Genomic DNA, 27,254 nt, shown 5'->3' on the forward strand with positions numbered 1-27,254 from the left:
AATTGAAGAGTATGTTCAGGCAAGTTTCACTGCATGAATAGCCTACAGTTTGGTAAAGAAGGTTTTCCAGTAAAAGAGAAAGCAGATGCAGGTCAGAGAGCACTGTTCATTAAGACCATAGAAAATGCAATAATTGCCCTTGGTAACAATGCATGTCAATCTTCCAAGAAGATTCTTAGAAAAAGAAAAGGCGTTCATAAGTGAATCTGACAAAAACACCATTAGTGCCAAAAAGACTTTCTTAACCAGGAGAAGATCAAGCTATTTCTTAATTATACTCGACACCCACATTATTTACATCATCTCTTTTCACAAGAAAAATATCTCATTAACTTCAGAAGAATTCTGTTTACAAACAACTATGTCATAATGCAGCTGTCGATGAGATTATGTAGTTTGCATAATGTTTGCATGTGTAGAAAGTTTCATTTCTATGGGATAAACATAACAGATTTCATACACAGATTTTGGTCTGTCACAAAACTATGTCATAGTAAAAGACTATTTTACTTGCAATCTTTTGTTTGATATTAAAGAAGAAGACCACAAGTAAAATTCATTTCCAACACTTCATCCTTGTCAAATCTTAATCTGACATAAAATTTTTTGGTTTCCAGATTCAAGGGAAAGTTTCTTGGTTAGAAAGAAATTCTTGACACCGTGATTGTTATCCAATTCACCAGGTACAACATAAGATGAGTTTACAGTACAACAATGTAGTAACGGAAAAGGTTAAACAAAGTAAAGTACAGGTAAATGTCCTGTCAATCAGAGTTGGTTCTATACCACACAGCTGGTGTACATGTATCTAAACCCAAAATACAGTCATGTTAAATCCCAACCACTTTTAAAACTAGTTCCACCACTTCAACTGATCCAATCTTAAATTTAGGGAATTTAGTAAGACACAAATAACATCGGACATTGCCTGAAAATGTCTTTTGAGAATGAGGACATATACACCGACATCTTAATCACAAAAATACAAATATTTGAAGGTAAGTTGAATACTATCAGCTTTAACCACATATTTACCAATCAGGCATACTACATCAACATCAAAATGTAATAATTTTTTTATTCTAATACATGTAATTAATTCTGATTAGACACTTACCTAACTTCCGTCTCCTTATTATAATAATGACTAACACAATAAGTAAAGCTATCAGGATAGCAGCACAAACACAGCCGATAATGATGACTTCTGTTTCTGTAAGGTCTGGAGTACTGCTCATATCTGCAAGTAAAGAGGACAATGTAATACTAAGTGTTATCATTTTCTGTAGCACTGACGCATTCAACACGCAACAGATGAATAAAGTTTTCAAACATTAGACATCTTCTAGAATGGTCAAATGTGTGCCCAGTTATTCAAAACTATACCCACTGGATATAAATATTTATCCATGGGACAAGTTTGTCTTGTGGATAAATCTTTTGAAAAACAAGCCTTGATAAATATCAGATACCATGTTTCTCATAAAAATTTTGCTTGGTTGGCATTAAAATTCAGAATCAAGCAATTACAGTCTAGCATTGCAATAGCCTCAAAATACAAGAACAAATTATGCAAGTCTCTGAAGACAAAGGAAAAGTTGAAAACAGAAGAAAAAAAGCATCAAGATCTTAACAACCTTCTATAGTATCTATACAGAAACTGCAGTATAAATAATCCTACATCTATCCTCAGGAGTGTGCATTGTCTGTCACTGTCAAAATCAAACGTTTACACAAAAAAATGTCAACAAACCATTTCCCTAGGCTTCTTGACTTAAGTTCCAATTCAAATAGAATTAAAATCTTTAGACAATGTGAAGCCTCCTATGGGAGATTCTTTTATATCTAGAGAGTTGACTGAGTGCCAACATCATATGTTTTCTTTTGTATGTTTAAGACTTTAAAAGAATTTTCACCCATGTCCATTACTGATAGTTATATTGTGAGATTCTCAGATCTTTGGTTATACTTGATATCTAGTTGTAACTTGACCCATAAAAAATGATAGTGTACCAGTATTTCCTTTATTATATACAACACTACTCTGTTGTGCTCCATATGATTGCTTCAGACAGGACATTCATCCATCAAAAATATGCTCTATTTAAAAGTATATTTCAGCTTTTGTTTTGATTCATCCTTTCAAAAGTGTTTAACTTTTTTTGTAAACTCTGATATAAACAAAAGTAAAAAAATAAACTTAAGTAGATATATTTATGATTCTAATTAAAAAAGCAGATAACGATCCAAAGAGTTCTGCATTACAAATTCTCAAATGGGGTTTAATTTCATATGAATCCACAAACTTTATACCAAGTGTCCAATATCCTGAGTGGTCTGTGTAAATTGATACTATACTACTGGGAACAAAACTGTCCACTTTGTAAGCATGTTCACTAAGGAGAATTATAGCCTCATAAATTACTACATATTGAACATTTATGGTTTATTCCACACCTCAGGAACAATAGCCCTTAACAAAAGGGACATGAGAATGAAAAGAGGCACAATAAGGGGATGACATAATGATCAATATAAAAACATGTGGAGAATCAATTTACTTTACTAAAGAAAAATTGCCTCAAAAGATAGTTTCTGAAAACTGGGCAAAATAATTGGAAAGAGTCATTAAATCAAAACTCAATTTAAATGTACACTGTGACAATAACTTGAAAGGGGAATTGTGTGTGGGGTCCTTTAATATAATCATTGGAATGCAAGGAAGAGGCTAGTATCTCTAAACCATATAGAAATTACTGGCTGAAACAGGGTACTGAAGTGTCTTCCTGAAATATATACTCAGTTACTTTAAGTAATTTACAAGTTTGACATATCTTCAGAAAATTATTATTACATGTCTAGAACACTTTGGGGCTTGATCAAGGCTAGTAACCCAAGAAATACTCAGATACTCAAACAGTGATCTGTTTGAAACATTTATATCACACTAATACATGTACATGTATCTTTAATGGAAATGTACTCAACAAACCAATGAAACTAAAAACAGTTCCAATTCATTTAACAAAGACAAAGTTTCTTCACTGTTTAATACACTATGAAGTAACATTAAAATTTCATAACCTAATTCTGCCCTTTGATCCTTTCCCAAAACATTAAAATTACCTACATTTGCAATATTAAGTGACTTTTAAGTGCCTTGATAAGCATTTCTGCAAGATTAACCAAAACTGCCTTGTAAACCCAACATAAATTTAAATTTAACATTTTCAATTAACTTTCTCACAAAGGGCCCCGTAACTGACAGGTTAATTTGATGTAAACCTTTCAACGTGCAAATTGGGAATATAATTTTCCGAAAAGTAATCCTACACAATTTTAGAAAATTGCTTGTTGAAAGGGTAATGACCTCAGTTACCTCTATGTCTACAAAGTTCATAATATACATTTAGTAACTTAAAACACTGATGTGTATGGATATATTTTACAGCTTTATGAACTGTTCTTTAGATATTGGGTTCGAGAACATTTCTAGATATTTGTAGATAAACATGAACAACACCTACAGAAAAAAATAACACTTGTATAAATATAACGAGTATAGGTATGGTGAATATGTCAAATAAACAACAAACCCACCAGTATACATGTACAAAAAAATGTTAGGATTAATTTCTCATAGTCAATATAGTGCAATTATGACTAGTGACAAAGACATTAAAATATTGACAACAAAAACCTAACAAAGCACATGGTCAAAAGTCACATGATTCAAACAAAGGACAAAATGACAATGAAATGTACAAACTCACCAGAATTTTGGACATCATTTTCAGTTTGGTAGGCCATGTCTATTTCCAAAGTTTACATTGTTTTTTCACAATAATAATACCAGGGTAACAGCCATTTTACATAAAACTATGTAGTTTCCCATGAATGGTTCATGCATGATATGTTCTAATTTCAGGGGCTTCATAAGGGGAAAATATTCAATAAATCAAATTAAAGCAGCAAATTTCTCCTCCTGAGGTACAGTACAGGGACTAAATCTGATAAATCAATAAACCAAAATATTTCGAAATGTATGAGTACTAAACTTGTAAGTTGAGAAATAAATCAGCCCAGAGAACAACAAAGAACATGCAATATTCATCCCCAGGGGATCATTAAAAACTAGCCCCTGTCAAATTACATGTATGTAGTGAAACTCTTATTGTCAATATTTGAAGTATGTGCTAACTTCATTAACAGGTCCATTATGAGAAAAGTATGTAAACACACTAGTTAAACAATAGTGATTATTACAATAGAAAGCTGTCAAATTCTGCCATTTTACCAATATTTGTAATTAAGTAATCAATGAATCAGTGATTTCATGGGTTTTCCAGCCTAGGTTTGACAGTCAACTTAAAACTGTGATTCAAGCTTTTACAAGTTAACTTTTAGTTGTTAATACATACATGTATATACTAGTATGTACCTAATCAAGTATGTGATAACTACTTTGTCTATTGGTTCTTGGGTTCTGAACACACTTTTAGTTGTGAACAAACAATGCCATAGACTACTGGCAAATCTTACAGTAGCCATTAGTGTGTACTTTGACCTGTACTTGCACCTAGAGGAGAACAATTTGAAGATGCAGTGTAATTATCTCCAATTAACTTTATCATGAATAGACATACACCAGATACTATATATCTCTTAGACTTAAGTGAACAGGGCAAAGCCTCATTCAAAACTCACTTAAGAAGCTACTCAAGACACAGTGAACATGTATATCTTTCTTCTGTTGTTTTTTTTTAATTGTGTTTCCTGGTCCCTTTACTGAGCCCCAATGAAATTGATTTTGAGCTTCATGTTAAACATATGTTCAGTAATTACACACACAGCAGGGAGACCTTTTAGGTCACCATGTTAAGTAGATAAAAGCATTAAAATCACAGACAATTCTGTGAAGGAACATTGTTGGAATCTTTCATAACAACAACACCAGTACTTAGGAAATTTCAGTCTGTATATCACAACATAAATTATAGTGCTTCTGTGTGTGCGTCACATTCTTTCTTTAAACCTTTTTAAATTCAACAAATTTCTTACCATGAAATACATGTAATGCAAGAAGGCAAGTAGAGTGTACATATAGATATAAAATTCAATGTTCAATTCTTCAGACTTGCATACAACACGTAACCCTCTAGATGCCTTCGTCTGATAACATGTCACATTTTTCAAATGTTCCCTTTTGAATATATAGAATTAAACCATGCCTTATCCTTTTAACCTAATCCAAATGATTACCCTGACCCATGATAAAAATATTATATTAAGGAGAGTTACCATACAGGGACCATAAAATGTCATGGCATTTCATTACCCAGTCATAATGATTCACTTAACACCTACTGTTTATGGGAAGGATTGTAGTAAAGTTGGCCATTAAAGGAGAAAGTGTTTGTTATGGACATAAAATACTACATAAAATTATACCTGAATGTTCTCATGCTTTGGCATAGAATAAAGTATAGATTTTGGGACTGGTTCTGTTGGTCGGCCACAATCAAAGCTGATAAAATGCTGTACCAGTAACATCTAAAAGGAATTACACTCCTGGCCTTTCAAATGTACCTACATGATCTTAATTCTGGTGGGGACTAGCCAGAACTCCCTCAACCCCAGAAAAAAATTAGGTTCAATTATTTTTTTTATTGTTGTTGAAAGTATAATGCAGGGAAAGTAAAGAGAACTACTTTGTGCATGAACATGTATTACAATGCTATCATGTGGCTTAATGGTCCCAAGGAAGTTGTCAAAAATTCCATTGGTTTGTACAAATGTACATGTAACTCTTCCTGGGATCATGATGCTGCATTAAAGTTAATTCCATGAAGATTAAAATCTTGATGTCTGTTATGGTATGAAATTGCATTCATGAATTTTCAAATCTATAATTTTAATCCATCTCATCCTTATTGCAATTAATCCTACAATTTCATGCTTGTTGTAAAAGTGTATTACGTCAATGTTGTATAGGTTAAATCAGTTATTTCCTAAAAAGGAACAAAAACCAGAAGTATCATTTTTATACTCTTAAAGGAGTTTCTCACGTCATGTTGAGATTTATCCATCAATATTCCCACCCTTAAAATCAATTTTGGTAATGAAATAGAATATGGTTTCAATAGATAACAATTGTAGATTTATTGATTGGATTCTAAACATGTGCATGTCATGACTGAATAACACGACGAAGTAGGTAGATGTGACTAAACACCATTTACACATGTTGACGTAAAAATTGAACAGTCTTGACATGGCCTAAAGGGACCTATAGAACAACATGCAGGCCGTATATTCTTCTAATAAACTTTTTGAAGAATAAAAACAAAATACAGTCAAACCTGTTCAAGTGTCCACCCATAATCAGCATTAACCTGTCTCAAAAGGCTATGATTAAAGTATTTAAAAGTAGCGTATTCTATGTAAAAATAACTAGTATATAAAGTACTGGAACACCTGTCTTATGTGACCATGATTTTGTTCTCCATTGAAAGGTCACTTAATACAGGTTTGATTGTACGGAATACTGTCACTATATGAAAAGGCAGAGGACTGCTTTACTTTCTATATCTATGTATAAATTAATCAAGATCATCAGAAGTTTTACATTTGCTCCCTGAATTATAAAGAATACTGACTAACCAGAAAGAAATGTTTCATTTGTTTTCTGTATGATTGTTCAGCTCTGCTTTGTATGCTCCACCCTTTAAGATTTTATAGATGAAGCTTGCGGAAGAGAAGAAGTAATAAAATCCCCTCAATCTTCCTATTTATCACTAAGCTATTTTGTATTCTTTTGTTATAAAGTCAGATAAATTGTAGTGGTATATCTAAACAATCTCACACAACAAAACATTGGATGTCAACTTTTCTTCATCCAATAATTCAGGTTTTGACAAAAATCTACCTTTTCATGTGTTTACCTATTTGTAATGGGAGGATAAAGCAATACGAGATCAATCGTGTTATTTTTGGACGGTAGACGAAACAATGGGTGGGCACAAATACAAATAATTCCCTGGATTTTAAGTACAAAGCTTTACGCCTGAACAATCGGCACATAGCTACACAATAAGTTCACATATTCTATTTTGAGGTACGCTATTGGAAGAATGATTTGTGGTATACCCTATTGTTGGCGTCATTTGTTGATATTTTTTCTTTACAGCAAAGTGGTTTTTAAATCGTCTAAGGGGGAATTTTTATTTAAGCCTCGACCTTAAGAACAAAGTTGTATAGATTTATATGTAGTTTATCGCGTCGTGTTCAACATTTGAACAACTTATAAATGAATATTTCAGTTCCTTTCAAGACTGTAATTATGTGACATTACAGATTGTTATAATCAACCATTAAATAAGTTCAACAAATTTAATATGAATCATAATGAATTCATTGCTTGTATGAAAGTTTGCAAAATACATCTACTTGTAGCTTTCACCATTATAGATTTGAAATCTACATTTGTGTTGGAATGCACATTTAATTCCTGAATGAATCAGAGGTTAAAATGGAAGTCACTGGTCCACTTGAAGAAAATCAGATGTTCACAACAAAGTGTCAATAAACAAAAGATTGTAGGTCTAGGAGGAAATTTCAAAAGTCCAAGGTCAGAAGTTCAGGGGCCCTGACCTCAGGTTACCACTAATTTGAACCCCTGTGAATGATATTAGAACTGCTATGACAAATAACAAGGTCAATGGTCAAAATTAAAGTATTAAGGAATTTGATCAGCTAATATTAATACAGGACTGAAATTTAATGAGGCATTCAAACTGTATTGTTCACCCACAAATTAGAACGGTCTAAACCTTAGTCCATTTTACTAACAATAGACCAAGAATCCCAAATATATAGTCCATTTGTTTTTCAATTGTAAATAATTAAATGCATGAAAGGGAAAAACACCTTGTCCCCCCCTTTTTTATCGTCAGGATATCTTATATCCTTTAGTATGTACATAATAATGTATTTGGACAAAGGCCTAAATATCAAATCATTCTGTAATGTAATTGTTTATCTAACCTTTGGAAATAAAAATTTGCCAGTAGTTTGAATGTTTGAACAAACTTTCACTTACAAACTCATCCAGTAATTGTCGAGTTTTGCCAAACTTTTTCCTCATCTTAAGCCATTTAAAAGAACCCTATACTTCTTATTTTCAATTTTCAATGAAAAGTTAATTGAATTTTCACTGATAATGGTCATGTTATAGGGAGAATTCTAACCTTAGTACTACTATCAGTCACATGCTTCATTTAACAAATTTAAGTTTTTATCACTAACAAATTAAAAAGTGACAGTTTTATAGGTAGAAACCAAGGAATTTCCATGACCAGTATTGACAATCCAATATCTTAGTACTCCAGCTCCTCTTTGTTGTGTGATAAAATCTAGAGCCTCCCCCTTCAGGCTGTTTACATTTCGGACAGATCTGTATTAAGACTTCTTCTGATAAAGCATATAAGGAGAGTACTCTTGTTTTCTTTAGAGTTAAACCTATCTAGATTGGGTGATCTTCAATTTTCCTATGCCTAACGGTGAAATTTCAATGTTATGTTAAATTCCATCAGATCAGACTCTTTAAGTACACAATGTACTAGATTTTGCCATAATCAAGGTACATATACATGTACTCCTGACATAAGTAATGGACATTGTAGAATTCATTACCCAATCACAGTTTTTAAGTGAATTTGTACTGGTCTCACATTTTAAATGAAGACAAATGACTGAATAATAATTGTCCCATTTATAAGTAATCTTTTCCTATCAAGTCAGTGCTAAAACTTTTTCTTACAATTTTTTTCTGACTAGACCAAAAAGACAGCCATAATGACCAACACCTGTACTAGGCTGACTATGACCAGCAGACGACAAGAAGATGATATTGCCAATAAGAGTGATAATAAACCATTCAGGCCAAATGTTCCCCACAGCTATTTTCCGACACCAAATCATCATAGTGACCAGTGTTTTCCATTACAGTGGGATAACGTTAAATATTTCTACTATAAGTTGGGTTAATATGGACAAAATAAAATCTTGGTTTATTTGCTGTCAATTTTATAAATGCAAAAGTTAAATGGAGCCTTTGTATAACATGTACAGATTTTCTACAAAGTTTTAATCCACTCACTGAAAAGAGTGGTGCCATATGCAGTAACAAACTTCAGAACATTTCAAAAGTGTAGATGATCAAGAAATTTTGCTAAGCAAACCATCTGTAAGATAATGTACATTTGTACACTGTACATGTAAGTTTCCATTTATAACTTGGGTAATTCAGAACACTTTAAAAGTGACTAATCATTAGTTATAAATATTAAAATCATTCCAAGCCTTGGTAGAAAAATGCCTATGAAGAATCAATACTCACAAACACAGGCAGTGTTTAATTTGAACAGGTAAAAAAAAAAAATCTTAGCAGAAATCTTATTTACATGTATGGCATATTTGAGGGAAAAACCTTAAAATAGATGGAAAAGATGCTGTTGCCACTAGCAATAGAATAGGACAGAGTCTAAATGAAGACTTTTAGCACATACATAACCATGTGCAACTTATCTGTACAGAGCTTAAAACATTTCTACATTGGTGTAAATGATTGTGCAAAACAGAGAGATTTTCCCAAAATCGTTTCTGATATAAAATAGTCTATCTTACTCAATTCAAAAGACATTACGCCCCATTATGACAAGATTAAAAGTCTAATCCCTCTTTTCCTTATCCACAAGGATTAAATGTAATCATTCATGGTCTTGACTTACTTATTGATACTAAAGGATTACATCACAGGAGATTTAAATCTGGACCATACCCCCCTCTTTTAACATTCTTGGGAGGATTATACACTTAAAATTGTCAAAATACTCATCTATAATCCCTGAATTATGTCATTATAATTACAAAGCATGGTGTGTCTGACATAATTAGTATGTAAACATCAAGTTACCCAAGCTTAAAATAGAATGCTGGTAGGTGTACATTAGTAAACAGACATGTCTTGTATTTTACACGAACATTTGTAGATTTAAAGAATACTTGAATATGACAGGTCACGATAATGAAAACAGTGCATGCTCTCTGTCAGACTGTAAAGTTAAAACATCCTTCAAAGTCTTAATGCATAGAATCCATATTTTGTCTAAGAACAGTTATAGATTACATTGAGAAGTTGAGACAAGGAAAAAAAAAAACATTTAAGATGCCTCTTCCATGTGAATAATTAATATAATGAGGCAAAACTCTTACAATAACACCATATTTCTATACAATTGTATGTTACTATTAGGTACTGCATTATATTTGAATAAAACAGCTGATGTTTGTAAAAATCTTTGTGAAAGGTTCTGATGACTAATAAAAAAGTACACAGTAAAATTGATTGAACTGTAGACCAAGTAGAATTTTACCTACCTTATATGAAAAGATATGTTTTCTTTATTGATTAAAGGTAAATTTTCTCACCTGACATTGTGTACTGGCTTTGAATAATTCAATAAGCTTTGTGTGAGTTATCCTCAACAAAATCTCCAATAAATTCACTAAAAGTCTTTTTCACTTGATTTGAGTGTTAGATCCATGTAAAATAGTACATAAATTGTGTAAGATCATCATATCTGTTCAATAGTTGCTTCTAGTGTGAAACTAATATCTGTAATTACCCCTAAAATTAAATCCCAGAGGTCGAAAAGCAATATTGTTGAAAGGTTTTGTATAGAGATAGATCACAAAGTGAACAAATATGCTTTTCCTACTGGCTAGAATGAACATCAAGCCCAAATCTCCATGTTGTGTGTTTTTCTTCCACAGGAAACCACCACTAATTACTATCTCTCAAGGTGTACTGCTTTCCTCAGCACTAATTAGTGTCAGACTAAATTATCAAATACACAAAAGAAGGAAATTAAAAACTCCAGGAATTAATTTTCATCAAAAATAAAACTAAATTTCACTACCAGCTTGACACATACACACAGGTGACCTGGTTTACTTCAAGGTTGAGTGAAATCTACCCAATCAACAAACATTTCACAGGTGTAACCTTTCAACCCTATTTAGGACAATAGACTCTTCCTAGAGTTAATTGATTTAATTGTTTTGAGTTGGGTTGATGTTGACAAATAGGGGTGGTCAATAAATTTAATCTCCATAGGTAGCTGGTAGGCACTGTTAGAACTGTATAGGTGTGAAAACTTGATATGTCTTGAATTTTAATGGAAAATGTTTCATATTTCACACTATCATGAATTAATCAGAAAACAATCAATTCTTTCTGATAAAAATTAGTAGATAAGAGCATTTATTGGAATTGTTTCATAACCCAATGGCTCAATTTTAAACTAACTAAATCAACTATAAAGTAATAAAGCAGTGATGTAATTATCCTTTTTTTTTAAATTACTGTACATTCATCACTTTAAAAAAAATGTAAATACTGACTATTTTTCTCTAACAAAATCCACATTGAGGAGCTTGGGACAGAACAGTTCAATGGGCAATTCAATCTTTAGTTTCAGGAACATGTGTAATTTAAAACCTGCTTGTGGTACAGACTGATTTTCAAACAGTACATGTCAAATTTAACCTTTCCAAATAACATAGATCTGTATCAAACAAGAAAGTTTGATGTAAATAGAAAGTTAGTCTAAACATTTATCCAATCCCTGGATGTAATCACTCTCTGCTGGAGGCCATATGTATGTTTTATGTAACATAAACAAAACTATCTACAGTTGGGGGCACTTCTGGGGTAACTAAACAATAATAATGGCAGTCCCCCATTTACTCTTTGTACCAGGAACCCCCCAAACAAAAAAAAACAACAAAAAAAAAAGAAGAAAAAAACAGAAGTCAACATTTCTTCTATCATAAATTACTGATAATAGACAGTTAATAGTACATATTTCAGTCAATATCTTATCATAAATTCAAAATACTGCCTGAATTGTAAAATTGCTGTTTTAAATGACCCACTATATTTCTTTCCTTCTGTCCCAAGTAAGTTTACATCAAAGCAGAACACTGAAGTATGCTTTGTTAGAATATAGTAGGCCTTGGAGTTCTAAACCATATATTATAAAAGCCTAACTGATTGTCCTTTCAACTTCTTTGTTGACACACTTTAAATCGACTTATGCCTTATCCACTTGCAGAATGATGCATCAGGTATAGAAATGGAGATAAATTGCCCCCAAATCTCTTTGTGATTTAACTAATTCTTCTAAAATCTCTTAACCAAACAATAGTGGACGGTTCAATGGCTCAGGATGTTGCCATTGAGTCGAAACAATTTTTCTCTTGATCAGATTATAAATCGAATGGCCATATTAAAGGTGTGTTCCGGTGAGAGAACAACATCAATGGACTATTTATTTAGAATGGGAAGAAAATTGAATTTTATTACAAGTATGAGTAAAAAGAAAGCAGGGCCAAAGACGTAAACATGATTTCAAAATGTAACTTTGGACAATTTTAAACAGTTATGGACAATTAAAAAAATTTCTAGCTTCCAATTCAGAAATTAATACAGACTAAATCAACATGTTTCCCTCTCTATGAAAGAGGGGAGATCTCCCACCAATTGAATCAAGGTCCATTTCTACATGTCAGGGCACCACATCTTCTCCAACCCAATGGATATCGTCCAACCCTCTGTGTCAGGGCACCACCCCTCCTCCCATCCAATGGATATCATCCATCCCTCTGTGTCAGGGCACCACCACTTCTCCCATCTGATGGATATCATCCATCCCTCTGTGCCAGGGCACCAACCCTTATCACACCAAATGGAAAACAAGTCCATCTCTCCATGTCTGGGCATCATTTATCTCACCCAATGAAAACCAAGGCCATCCATTCATGTTAGGACAACCCCTCCACCCAAGCTGTCCCATACCTCCCATCCAGAAAGATTTTGCATTTAACTTTCTGAACATTTAGACAAATTGGCAAGTATGGTTTCTTCACTTGCATATCGTAACGTTTAATAAACTGATATTTCTCTCTTAATACCTATGCCAAGATATTAGACGAAGCAGTAAGTGTATGCCCAGAGAAAATGAGTAAAGCGGAAACTGACCTGTGTTGTAATCACACAGGTGTCTTTATTGTGGTTTTCTTAATCTGTTAACTTCCTTCCACAAAGTTAACAATACCATGTGGATCATAAAGTAACAAACATACATCTTTATATTTTATTTTTATAATAGAAGTTTAAAATACAAGATGACAGCTTCAATTTCATTTTCTTCATTTTTCTAGAGAGTATTTTCTCCCCTATTTCCTCCTATAAAAAGCTTTTTGTGAAACCATGTTAATATATAATGACACATTCATGTTTTTGTTACAGACAATGACAAATTGTTATTTCCTTACATGAAACATTTTCATTTTCAATTTTTCTTTATATTGATTGATAAATCATACCTTCTTCATGTCCATCACAGACTTAATATTTCCTCTAAATAAAAACAAGTAGAGGTTGGGGTTATATACAAGTATCGCATAATAATTTTTTCTATATCCATTTGAAAAATAAAAAATAGGGCATTAATAGAACATTATGTGACACCCCACCATGTAATGGTGGAAAAGGGGGGGGGGTGGCAAAATGTTCAAAATGGCCTAACTTGAAAACCACTTTGGATTTTGCCGAAAATTGAACTTAACTTGAATTTTATGATACTAAAATTGATCTTTTCTTAGGTTATCATCTGGAAACTGTGAGAGGGGGGGGGACAGATGGACACAGCAACTTTTTATAGGGTATCACATAAAAACTTGCCTCATCATGTAGCAGGTATAAAAATGATCACTTCCTACTAAGATAACGAAATTGAAATGGAGACATTTCCTTATCAATAGTGGGTTATTTTCTCAACTCTTCCTGCTATTCTTGCAGGAATACTAACCAATTAACTGCACTACCATGATATTTGTTATTTAATACCCCTATTTGTCTAATAAATCAGTCAGTTTTGTGATTTTTTAAAAATCTTTTTTTCTACAAAATGAAAACCAAACAATACATTCATTCAAAGTTAAAGTAAAGACAATTAGTACTTTTTTACATTTTATATGATTTTTTCCTTCATTTGGCAATTGCCAGATATAGTCATCTACACTTGCATTTACCATAATGTAGACCGACCCCCCCTCTTTTATTTTATTACAGAAATCATTGCACAACATGTAGATGTTAGGTAAAGGTGAAGTGAGTTAACTGTAACAAAGAAAGTTCATCTCATGATCATGCCCCATTATACTGATACTTCCTTGGAACAAGAGAAATAAAACTAGTCATTACAGCATTGTGTATTGATAATAGATCTGATTTCCAATATATAATCTCATCAAAACAAATCAGTGTCATTGATTTCTCATCGTTTTAATTGCAATTTTATTCTGAGAATCAACTGAGAACATATGAGAAACACCTACAAGGATGATATTGGTCTGTGAATATCTGTTTCATATTTTACATGAATAAATGATTATAAAGGGCTATCAAGATAAATGTTTCTTACATGGAACATACTGAATTTGAGACAGAAAATATCACCGTCTGCCAGATAGGGTTAGATGTGATGGTTTGTTGAGATGTTCAAAACTATAGTTATTGGTATTTTTGTTTATTGGTGACATCATGCTTCATTTGGCATATTTGAAAATTGTTGATATTTTTAGTATCACAACAATAGCCTGAGATAGAAAATATCAGACAGAAAGAAGAATTCAAAAACATAAGATATGTAAAAAGTAAATGTAGGAAAAATATGTGCATGAAAAAAAGCATAAAATATGTGCAACACTTCAAACTTAAACAAAATAACTTGCAGGATGTTTCGTATTGTTACTTCTTCATGTTAACAGAAAATAGCATGCTAAAAATGTTCACATTGAAAAACCATTGAAAACATGAAAATCCTATGGAAAATCCTCATAAATACAGATTATATTCCTTCATTTTCAACAGAAGTGAAAGAAATCCTGGATTTAAAGTCTAAGTATTTCACTTTCAAACCTTAATGTTACCCCCTCATTACATCAAAGCTACCACTAGGTCTGTTATAGACAATATATATACCTTAAGTGTCAGTCTCTGTAAGAATCAGGCAGTAGGTGAAACATGGTATGAAAAAAACCATCATTTGAAAGTTTAATTTGATTATTTGCATCATCAGAATCAAGAAAAAAAGACATTTTCCATTCATGTTGGTACTGAGTTATAATTTCATTGCAATGCACTGAAAATGAACAATTCAATGGCAGATAACTCTGTCAAAAACCTCATTTTTCTAACTTTCTATTGAAAAAATTCTGAGCAAAGCCAGTGATGCAGAGATTAAAGAATGGACTTTTCAAATAGAGAAAGTATCCCTGACTGGTATTACATTGTCAGATCGGTGGGGTTTTGACATGCATGTTTCTGATTTTTCCCATTTTGCCTGATTCTTACACTTACAGTTAACAATTTCTTTTTGAACCATGTCTACATACAGAATTAATTGTTTTTCCATTAACCAACCCTCGCTAATGATGGAGTCAATGAGCAGTTTAACTGAGTCATATTTCATTAATTACACTTCATTCTTCATCACATACTTCAAACATAAATTTCTGAGTAATAGTTTTTACCTAAGTAGCTTTTCATGCATGAGTAATGAAGAGAAGTTATAATCTGTTATTAAACATGCATCTAATTTGAGTAGTGTCACCTACATTGGTTTATTAGCATGTTATGTCATAAATTAAACCTTATTAAATATTAATTTATCATCACAGTCATGGGAAATGCTTTTGATATGCTTGGTTGAAATTCATTACTAAATTATCCTATGTAAGTATTTTTCACTTGTAACAGACAAGTGCGCTTACAAGACTGACAGAGTCATATCCCTTTCTTTACGAGGCTAATAGAGTTATCTCCAATATAAAGGAAAAATAAAAGGCTAAGTTCTAAGTCTTAAAGCCAGATAAAAGCAAAAACACAGCCAAGTTGGTGTAATTTTGGCCACACTTTTCGCCAGTTAGTGAGGTAAAGAAAAAAAAATCTTGAGTGAGTAGCCACCATGTAATGTTCAATAAAGATGTATTCATATCTTGGGTACATAGTGAAACTCACCAATGGCATCAAAAGTCACATTTCTGTCTGCTACAATTGTATTTGATAATTGATGGTTAATGTCTATTACTTAATAATCATTGCATTAAGAACATAAAGTTATACATTTTTTACTAGATTTATACAATAATATATACTGGTTCTACTTCAGAAACAGGAGATGGCATCTCAAGGCATAAATATGGACCATCTTCAGTTGACAATGGATTTGGAACAAATAATGTCTTAAAAAAGATGGCTAAAAAAAAGGAGTGTGGACATCATACCTTCTGTGGGTGATGCAACAAGAACAAACAAAAAATAAGCTTGTAATTGCAAAATAAAAAACTAAACTAATGAAAATGAAATTTTGAAGATAATATGACAATAAATTTGTTGCCTTTACTTCAATTAACCTAAAAATTAATATATTCCCCCTTAAAAGTTCAAGTCTGAGAACAGAGCTAATCAAAGTATGAACAAATTAAGATAAAATTGAATAAAATTCCATCTGAAGTCATATTACCTTTCCTTTTATTCAACAAGAACTTACTAATTTTAACAGAAACTGGGACACTGCAAACATCCTTTCTTTGGACAAGACAGAGAGAAACATTCATTCGATTAACTCCCTCTGTTGTAACAGCTATTCTAGCTGCATTAGCATCAAAACAATCAAGATTGCCTTCTGTGTATGTTTGCCACGAGTTTCCACCATTTGTGCTTAACTTGACCTTAACACAAAAGGTATTATTCACATTAAGATTGAGTTCGAGTTGTTTGCTTTGGTCTGAGTATTGAAGTGATCCTCCTATAATTGGGAATGTATAAGCTGAAAATAAAATATACCAGTAAGTGTATGAATATCATTTGTAGATATAAGGGTATGTTCAAGGGGGTTATCATATGTAGGAAAACTATTATACTTAACCTCTGCTCTTAAAGATACCATTTTTTTTTCACACTTTGGGGTTAAAGACATGGATTCAAACTGATAGAGCTTGAACTAGACAGTTTTATCTTAATGGTATTTCAAAAAGTGTCTTTTATGAAAATGAATAATTACTAGTTGTAAAAATAATCGCACAATTCTATCTATTATTGCTATTCCTCTGAAAGTATTCTTCAATATCAAATATGTTTGATGATCATGTAAATATAATGTTAAGTCCCCTTCCTCATTTCATGTACACATATTTAAGAGGATGCCCATGCACAAAACCAGGCCATGGGTGGCACTTGACAAATTTTGGTTTCAAAATTTTTTCATCCATTTCATTTCACAAATGCATCCTTTTCTCAAAGTTAAATGTTAGTTTTTGAATTAACTGCAATAATTAATGGGAAATAAATTACATAGAAAGCACTGAAATTCATTGAAAATGGAGATAATCCTTAATTTTGTGCAAAATTTGTTTGCTTCGTTTCGGCAACTTCAAAATCCTTTTCTGGGCTATCCATTGTTGATTAAAAAATTCATTGACATACTTTTTGAATGATATAAAATCATACATTCGAACCAAAAATTCATAGGGAAAAAAAATATGTTGTGCCACCCAGATCATAGGATTTGGCTGATCTTTACATGGGCAGTCTCGTAATCACTTCAGAAATATCAAGTTAAGGAAACAAGTAACTTATACTTTACTTAATAATATACATCCTTATTACACTAATGAATACTATTTACTTACAATCAGTTGAAACTGTAATAGACTCTGACATTTGACCGTTTCCAAGCTGGTTATGACCATATATTTGGAATATGTAAGTAGTACTTGGAATTAAGTCTGAAAAGAAAAGTTGATAAACATTTCATAAAGTAGTAGTCATACAGCCATAAAATGATTTTGCTGAGATTCTTTATCTTTGTAATTTTTTAACCAATCAAATTTAAGTGTGTGGTTATCAAAAGAAATTCTGACATTAATGGCACTAGTAGTATGTAGATGCATTACATTACATTTCATCTTTATAGATCTAAGGGGACAACTCAATCATTTCACTATTTGCAAAATCAAAATTAAGGGGAAATAACAAAGAGATACTTACTTGCAACAATGAATTGTGTGACATTTTCTGGTTGAACTGCAACAGTTTTTTCTATAGGATTTGGTGGATTGGTTCTGTATCTAATCATGAAATACTGCAGAGACCCACCGTCAAACCCTGGTGTCCAATGTAGAGTAATTGTGTCCCATGATTTTTTCAGCCAAATCAGATCGGTTGGTGCCTCAGGTTTGCCTACAAATGGAAAGGAACCATCCACAGGTTAATGGAATGCCATCAGACTTATAAATAAAAGAAAATTGAATTAATAAACATTATCAATATTCTTATTATGTAATTTTTTTATATGTAGAAGCTTGTACATATATTCTTTTCATCCAAGCTTTTAAAAGTAAAAAAAAAAAAAATGACTACCATGATTGTTCCAGATTGAGTATCATTTCCGTATCAGATAACTGAAGAACCAGCAAATTTTTAATCCTATCAAAACATAGACACAATTTTGGTAACACTTGAAATGATGCAATTATCTCCTTTGAATTATTTTTTTTTATCATCCCATGACATCTCTCAAAATATTATCTTTGAAAAAATCCCCTCCCCCTTTTTTGTCTGATTCTTCAATCCCTTATACTCCTGAAAATGATTAAATTACTCACCCATTAATGTGTTGAAGATGATAAAAATGCCGAAAAATTTCCGCATCCAGGACGGTGTAATAATTTAAATTAAACAATATATATAGAAATGCATGCAAAAAGAGGTCATTCATGAAGTGACTATGTAATGCGAGAAATAAAGGTTTTAACATGCAGTAAGAACTTTCAGGCATTTAATTATTATTTTAAAAAATGCAGTAAAATGCAGTTGGAAAATGTAATTGGCTTAATTGAAAGCTGCTTTTAGAATAGGATAAACTTCAGATTCATGCTTCTGTTACAAACATAAATATGTTTTAATCCTGAAAAGAAGTCTTTAGCAACAACATCATAAATTTGAGTGACATGCTTTGTTCAAAATAATATTGCAGCAATATACAATACCAAATAAATTATGATGTCCAATGGTTGCAATGCACACTCCTGTAAACCATCAATATTTGCCCTGAAAAACACTTATGCCAAGGGAAGCAACTACAGCTCACTACATCTACACAAAATATGAAAACAACACCTTGATACCCCAACACACATAATTTTAAAATGTCTTAACAACTACAGGCATGTCAACAATATGAATCTTATAAGTCCAAACTGAAAGTGACATCAAAATATTGATTAATCTATCTACTTACTTTTAACAGCAAGAGTCAAGGTTTTTGTTGTCTGTCCATACTGGTTTGCAATTTGGCATGTGTAATCTCCATAATCAGGGCTTTTGATTCTGTCAATCTGTAGAACACTCTCTGACTTCGTTACACTGATAAATTTTGGCGGGTGAATGATGAGACGGCCTCCTGATGAAATTATTGCATTATTCCTCCTCCATGTAAAAGATGGGACAGGGTAACCTTCTCCAATACACTTGAGTTGAGCAGTGCCGCCATCGACTGCTGGAACTTTCTCATGAGGGGAAATGGTTGGAGGGACTAAACAAGAATTAAAATATAATCTTCTTAAAAATATTTTATTTTTCAGTGAGTACTTAAATTAACTTCCCTCCTAAAATTCTCCAGTTTGACTGAGAATTTTTGCAATATAAGGGAGGTAACCTTAGTTTAACATGTATATAAAAAATATACAATAAATATTCAAACTAAGGCAGCTGCAAAAAAAAATTGACATCAATACACATTAGTACACAAAACAAAACCCTGAATGAGAAAAAAGTCACATAATAACCAACTACCTTCCATTTTTAACAAAGGTGGCTATTCATTTTGAATTTAATGATTGCTTAACACAGATAGTCTGGAGGATAAAGTCACTTACAGTATATAAAGAGTGCCATGGTATGTTCAATGTTGGCAGTCATTTCTTTACATGTATAGTTAGCAACATCTGAGATCTGAGGGTTGGTTGAACCATCTCTATTAGACCCTGAAAAAAAGATATTTCACAATTATTAACTCATGTCTGATGCATCTTACTGTTTCATTTCTACCATTGCTTTCTGTGAGATTCCATGTGATGACTTAAAGCATTGACAATGCTCAATATTAGTAGATTTTTAACAAAATTAAGAAGTCAAAGAGAATGTCAAATCTGCTGGAGTGACCAGTTCACGTTCTTTGTTTTTAGTGAGGGTTTAGATGCTACTAAAATTCAGCAGGTTTTCAATCAGTTACATCAATATGTATTGTTTCTATACCAGTCAATGTAATTAGACCTACTAAATGTTAAATTCAATCACTGCATGCAGCATCAAACAATACTCTACTTTCTGTTCAGACGACCTCTACAGAATCCTCAGGTTTTCACCTTTAAGGAGGTAGACCTAGGGTAAGGGACATAACTCCAGGAATCAGTGATATGTTTGTATTATATTCAATTTCACCAAAGCCTTTCAAGCTTTCCTTTCAAACAGAATGAAATCAGTCCAAGTTACTTTGATGGTTACATGAGATTGATGTAAAATGCTGAATACAAACGTTCCAACAATTTGTAAGAGTTGCGTCCCTTACCCTAGGTCTACCTCCTTAAATAAAGTGCTTTAACAATCATGATTATGATTGGCTGATCATAAAGACCACCTGAACAGAAAGTAGAAAGGAACAATAGGTAAATCTTAATTACCTTGTGTTCAAGTTCTAATGGTTTTGAGAACTATTTTTTTTTAAATGATTTCCTTGAGTACAATACTACAATACCTTCTAATAATATCTGACTGGTGACAAGATAACTGTAAACATCTGCAGGTTGTGTTGTTGTTTTCAGGGTATACATTGTTCCTGTTACATCCAATAGTTTCCCATCTTTATACCATTGAATCCTAGGGACAGGACGTCCTCGAATTCGACATTGCATCATATAAGTAGTCCTGTTGTTGGAGATGGTATCTTTGTCTGGGTGAACACCAACAAAGGCTGGTCTCTCTGTAAAGGAGAATTATATCTTGCAGTTATTTATATGTCTTTTTAATATCTACACAGAAAAATGCCTACTCTTTCAGTGAAGGAAGAACTAAGAACAGATTCACAGAGCTTTCTTTAAGATTAATTGTTAATTTTTATCTTTTACTTGACATTTTCATTTAATTAATGTTCAAGTATTTACTAAAAGTCAATTCAGCACTCTGTTATTGTAACTGCTAACGAGAGAAATTAGTTCTTCAGTTTATCATAATATTCAAGATTTTCAGTTGCTGCACAAAACCCAATCAAATCATGAATTCCTACCATTGACTTGCACCTCTACAATACTGGGAGCACCACTTCCCATAGAGTTTTTGGCTATACAGGAGTAGTTTCCGTTGTCCTGTAGTGTTACACCACTAATGACAAGCTGGGACTGACTGGTTGGCATCAGTTGGTTTGTTTCTACCTTTCTCCATTCATATGAAGGACTAGGGTAACCTAAAATAGAAAGTTTTGGAACATTATATCACAGCATCATTTTGATTGAAAGTGCAAAGTCAAGTCCCATTTCTACTGCAAGCAAGTTTTAAAGTATAATACTCATCTGGAGTTTAAACATTTAAATTCCACAGACCCAACTTTCTTTAAAAAGTAATGAAGGCCCAGCTAGATTTTCATTCATATAAGCAACTAAGCCCTCATCAAGTTTTAATCCGATCAGGGGAATCAAAGTTATCTTTCTTGGCACAGTTCACTAAGATAAATCTTTATTTACCTGGATCACTAACTGAGCACGAAACTTCTAATCGATCTCCAACATATACAGGGTTAACTGAACTTATGAAAGATGAACCTGGTGGATCTGTAAGTACAAACAAATCATAGTTTAAATTTCATCCAATTTTGTTTTTAGACTTATATATTTTTCCTGCCTCATTGCAGATTAGTCATAGTCAAACAATGCAACTCTACAGAAATAAATCATTATTAAAAAAAAAACAAAACAAAAAAACAACCAAATAACAATTATATGAGAAATTCCAATACCAGGTCCATAATATGTCAGATTTGGTTCAAGCATTGATTGCAACATTAAGCCCAATCTAAGACAAAAGAATTTGGATTAAAATTATTCATGAGGTACAAAAATATTTGAGATTCCAGACAACGCAATACACGACTTACAAAATTAGTATCATCACTAGTCAATACTTTGTCATTTAAAAGAACAAAGTTTGGTAAAATTCTATAAAATAGAATAAAGAAATTTACTAACATTAGACTTTAAACCATGAAATTATTAGCAAGACCTGAACATAGAAATTAAACTGTTGTCATAAATTGCATTAAAGAACATGATAATGCATCCTCCCAAGTCAGAATTTTGAGTCCACCTTCAATCCCTCAAACCCCTGATATCACTCATTCATATTTAGCAGGTATCGTCCAGCGCCTTCTAGTGAGTTACTTAAATTTAACCTGGATCCAAAATCCAATGTAATCACTCGTAATAGAAACTCTTCGATATAACTTACAAAGTGGCTACACATAACATCATTTTTTTTTCAGTAAAGACTCTAAACAGAATATACTGTTATCATTTTTGCTCATATTGCATCATTTGTGACATCATACAACTTTCATTTACTATATCGGATTGTCCATTACCTCGTATTATTGCTTACCTTTCCACAGACATTTTATGTTAAATCGATTTTCATTGGTGCTTCTCACCTGGAGAAGAAACCAATTGGAATTGGCTGGATGATACCCGCTAAATATGAATGAGTGATGTCAGGGGTTTAAGGGAGTGAGGGAGGACTCAAAACCCTGACTTGGGAGGATGATTATAATGTAATTGAAGAATGATTGCAAATAAAAAGCTGACAAAAAAAGATAGATTGCAGAAACTGCAATAAAAAGACAGCACAAAAATTTCCTGATTTACTCTATATAATTACACTTACATCGAACATGTATATATGTATACTTGATTGTTTCTTCAATGCGTTGGGTTTCACCTGACGGCTCAATGTAATTCCTAGAAACACATGAGTAGTTTCCCTTCTGTGAACGTTTAATGTTGTCTATTCGGAGACGGTTGTCGATGGATTCCATATTTCCAATTGTGTTCTGCCATCGTGTGTACCAGGCCGCAGGGTTAGCTTGGACATTACACACAATGTCTAATACTTCAGATTCATTCACTTCATAGGTTGACTGAATGTTGATGATGGGAGGATCTGGAAATATAGATGAATATTCATTACATAATTAATACATGGATATTCATTACATAATTAATACATGAATACTCATTTCATAGTAATCCTTAAATGAGGTTGGTTTGTTTCTTATTATTTAAACATTTACTGGTAAGGCTGCTCAGTAAATTTCTTAGTTTTATGGAGTGTGGCAATTTATAAATTTTCTAATGAATTTAGAAATACAACATTCATAGACACTAAGATCTGCATTATACAATTATTTTGTTCTTCCTATCATATTCCATTTCAACTTAACATATTTTTGGTGAATGAATTTACCATAAAATATACATATTACGTATTGAATACATTCCTCTTTTTGGTATGTTCCCATTGCAAATTTTTAATAGTAAGTATGACTTCATACCAAATATACATGAAATAATTTTTCAGAGAATAAGAACAAATAATTAAAGGTTAGTAGAACTTACAAATGACATTAACAGTAGCGGTCTCCGTTGTTGTTTTTGTTTGACCGTTAATGGTGTTGGATGTAGAACATGTGTAGGATCCACCGTTGGCTTTAGCCGCTGGTGAAAATTCTATACGAGTGTTGGATGCTGAAAACAAAATAATCTCATGTTAAACTAGACATTTCATTCTTTTTTGTAGATTTACTTAATACAGATGTATGTTTTAAATATATATTTAGTCTGGAAAAAAAAGGTTTTTTTATTGACTGCTTTCTACTAGGTATAAAAATTGAGAGGATCAATTTGAAAAAAAAAACAAAAAAAAACCAAAAAAAACATATTGATAGGAAACTTTATAAAAGCATCCTTACTATACAAAAGCCTAGTAGATCTTTCCTTTCAAAAATGTGTCATTAACAGTGCTAATACAGTAATGATCTTTTTTCACTACACTTCCCTTATTAATTGGTTTTAATGGTATTGATGGCAGGTTACTCTTTGAAACATGTTTACCAAGAATGGAATAATTTATCATGAAATTTACCATGAAAACTGATTGATTCAACGGGTCATAGTTTTCCTTCCCTCATTTGTCTACCCCGGACTTGACTTTTTATGAGCAACACGGCGGGTGTTTGTAGAAAAGCAGAGGACGCTTACCCTACCGGTGCACCTGGTCCATGCTCCCAGTTTTTAGTGGAGTCAGAGTTGCTCATTTACTTTTGTTACTTTGTATGTATGATTTTAGTTACTTTATGTTCTTTGTTGTGTATGTCTGTTTTCCATGTCTGGTCTTTGTCCCTGGATTACATTCTTTTGATTACCGCTATAACCTTAGTTCCCTTGATTACTCTTATCATTGATATTTTGGTATTTACTTACTTTGAAGAGGTTGTCCATCTTTTGTCCATGAAACAGATGAGACGGCAGGATTGGCACTGACGTTACATAATAAAGATCCAGGTTTTCCTAACTCTACTGACAAATCTTTGAAGGGACTAAATACAATATGCGGATGATCTGAAAAATAGAGTTAGCTCTCTTTATACATGTCAGTTTCAAATTTAATAAAGAATTGTAAAATCTTAATATTTTTTTGATAACTTGTATTCTGATATTTACATTTTCTAAAAATACAGTTTTTGGTGAACTTGTAAGATTTTTTTTCTATGAATGTGCATGTAGTTGTACTCAATGTTAACATCTTATAAATAAAGAGTTCAATTAGCTTTTCAGGCAACTTTTAATTTCATGGCTTATTATTAATTCACAAGTTTAAATCTTTCTGATGGTACACACAAGAAACAGAACCATAGCAAGTAGTTATAACCATTTAATTAATAATACAGTGGGTTCCTGTAAGTCACATGTCCTATTTGTCAGAAAAAAATATGCAATTAACAGGAACAGGCAGTTTAATAACAGAAATTGTCATTTTAAGAGAAAATAACAAATGTTTTCAATGATTAAGTAGAATATGTAAGTTAGTGTGTATTCAAAGGAAAAAGAAAATATGTTGTAAAAACAAATTTCTTTAAAAAAAAAAACTGATGGTTGGGATGTATTCTTGTTTCACCCATTTTTGTACTTTTTAAAGTAAATTTCCAATAATATCTATGTAATTAAATGTATTTTTTTCCATGGATCAGATGGGAAATGGTTTTGGTTTTTGACTTCCTATGCAATTAACAGGTATGCAATTAAATGGAATCCACTGTACTGTAATTGTACTTATCTTCAGGAATTTCATGATCAGTAATTATTGCCACAAAACAGTACCCACGATAATACCAAAAAATGGATATGGTGAATATGTCAAAGAGATAACAACCCCACCAGGATGAAAAATGTCAGCTCAATGCAAAAGTAAGTACAATTCAGTAATGATTAACAAGGAAAGTATACTTACATAGCACCGAGAATTGATATGAAACAGAAAATGGTTGATCCACATTGACGGTATTATGAACATTACACATATACATGGCTAAATTGTCACTAAAATCTAAATGTACAGTTAATTGACTAGAGGAATCTCCTTTTGGGACTTTTGTTTCAACAATGTTTGAATTGAGCACTAATCCATTTTTGGTCCATGTGAACGCTGGAGGTGGATTGCCTCCCTTTGATAAACAAGTCAACACTATCACATCATTTTCAACTTTTACTGACTGTGTGTTGTTGCTTGATATTACAGGCTGACCTGGTAATACTGTAAAAGAAAGAAAAGTACAAATTTACTTAAGATTCATTCAAGTTGAAATATTTAATCAGGATGTACACAAATTAGACAAAAAAAAAACTGTATGAAAAAACATTAATACACAACAAACAAAGACATTAGAAGTAAAAGAAAATTTTGTTAATTTAAACAATCCAAAATCTTTCTGCTTAAATATTTATAAAAAATTAATAAGTTAGCTCCCCTACACCATGATCATCCGTCCATCTCTCTTTTTTTTTCTAAGCATATTATACTTCCAGCAACTGTAAAACTAATTCATAAGCAAAGAAAAAAAACAATTTAAATACATGTAACATGTAAATCAATATCACTATTGATCTGTTTAATTCTATTTATCAAGATAGATGTGTACATTCTCTTTAATTTCATTTCAGGGCCATCAGAATGTGTTTCTCCTGTATAATTTCTAATAAATGTGAAATTAAAAATTACATACTTAGAACAGTTAAATGCACTGTCACCGCTTTCTCCGATTCTGGTGCAATGTTCTGTACGGTGCAGGTATAGTCTGCATCATCACTTTTCTGCAGATCGGTGATGATGAGGTTATATTTTGAAGCATTTGGAATGGATATTCTGTTTGTATCCCCAGATATAATATTGGTCCCTACTGCTAGCGTAACACCGTTTTTATTCCATGTAACGAAGCCTTCATCTCCAGCCACTCTACAAGCTAATGTCACGGTGCTACCGACAGCGGAGGATACGGCTGTTGGCCTCTGAACCCATGTCGCTCCTGTCACAACTGAAAAAGAAACAAGGTGTTTGCAATAATCTGTAGTGGATATCATGTTATTTTTTTTATATCTCTATGACACAAGATAAAAATTCATTATGACAAATTTTTTAAAAATCTTTCACCATTATAATAGACTCTTTAAAATTAAAGTATCCATTGTTATGACTTTTGATAGGATTATACATAGACATGGCAAAAAATGAGAAAAAAGTTTTAAAAAAAGGGGAGTTTAATAGAGAAAAAAAAAATACATGAAAAGTCAAAATAAGGACGGAAAATTTGATTCAATATTTTCAAAGCTAAAAATGATACTTTGTAAAAGTGAAATATCCATGCCCCCTTACAGCATATCAGTATAACTGGCAACATTTTGTTATCGTTGAGTCATAAATAAAACCCATAGTGTTTTTATAATACAAATCAAATTCCAAATTG

The 27,254-nt window shown here is 32.2% G+C and overlaps 1 protein-coding gene and 1 long non-coding RNA gene across 23 annotated transcripts in view; one reads left to right on the top strand and one right to left on the bottom strand.

Moving 5' to 3' along the window:
• LOC148618026 (hemicentin-1-like) overlaps window positions 1–27,254 on the bottom strand; it is a 125,407-nt gene that overhangs the window by 8,198 nt on the left and 89,955 nt on the right. For 16 of the 21 annotated variants that reach the window (XM_088585828.1, XM_088585831.1, XM_088585830.1 and 13 more), the window contains 15 exons: window positions 26,517–26,825; window positions 25,745–26,047; window positions 24,718–24,855; window positions 23,854–23,982; window positions 23,123–23,398; window positions 21,931–22,017; window positions 21,477–21,653; window positions 20,949–21,173; window positions 20,071–20,178; window positions 19,434–19,727; window positions 18,182–18,373; window positions 17,824–17,919; window positions 16,683–16,961; window positions 16,151–16,180; window positions 1,118–1,240 (listed from right to left, as the gene is read on the bottom strand). In XM_088585828.1, coding sequence (XP_088441954.1) covers window positions 1,118–1,240; window positions 16,151–16,180; window positions 16,683–16,961; window positions 17,824–17,919; window positions 18,182–18,373; window positions 19,434–19,727; window positions 20,071–20,178; window positions 20,949–21,173; window positions 21,477–21,653; window positions 21,931–22,017; window positions 23,123–23,398; window positions 23,854–23,982; window positions 24,718–24,855; window positions 25,745–26,047; window positions 26,517–26,825 — 2,766 coding nt within the window. The remainder of the gene's footprint in view (window positions 1–1,117; window positions 1,241–16,150; window positions 16,181–16,682; window positions 16,962–17,823; window positions 17,920–18,181; window positions 18,374–19,433; window positions 19,728–20,070; window positions 20,179–20,948; window positions 21,174–21,476; window positions 21,654–21,930; window positions 22,018–23,122; window positions 23,399–23,853; window positions 23,983–24,717; window positions 24,856–25,744; window positions 26,048–26,516; window positions 26,826–27,254) is intronic. The other 5 variants (XM_088585841.1, XM_088585832.1, XM_088585846.1 and 2 more) reach the window with 2 other exon arrangements.
• On the top strand, window positions 837–26,576 carry LOC148618027 (uncharacterized). Of its 2 annotated transcripts, XR_015922613.1 has the most exons (3): window positions 837–998; window positions 25,577–25,701; window positions 26,455–26,576. It is a non-coding gene; the product is annotated as an uncharacterized LOC148618027 (long non-coding RNA). The 2 variants fall into 2 exon arrangements; XR_015922612.1 differs by lacking the exons at window positions 25,577–25,701; window positions 26,455–26,576 and adding an exon at window positions 16,302–16,673.

The sequence above is a fragment of the Perna viridis genome, chromosome 5, assembly GCF_037379345.1.
Source record: "Perna viridis isolate PV_CMFRI_1.1 ecotype Kerala chromosome 5, ASM3737934v1, whole genome shotgun sequence".
Taxonomy (NCBI): Eukaryota; Metazoa; Mollusca; class Bivalvia; order Mytilida; family Mytilidae; genus Perna; species Perna viridis.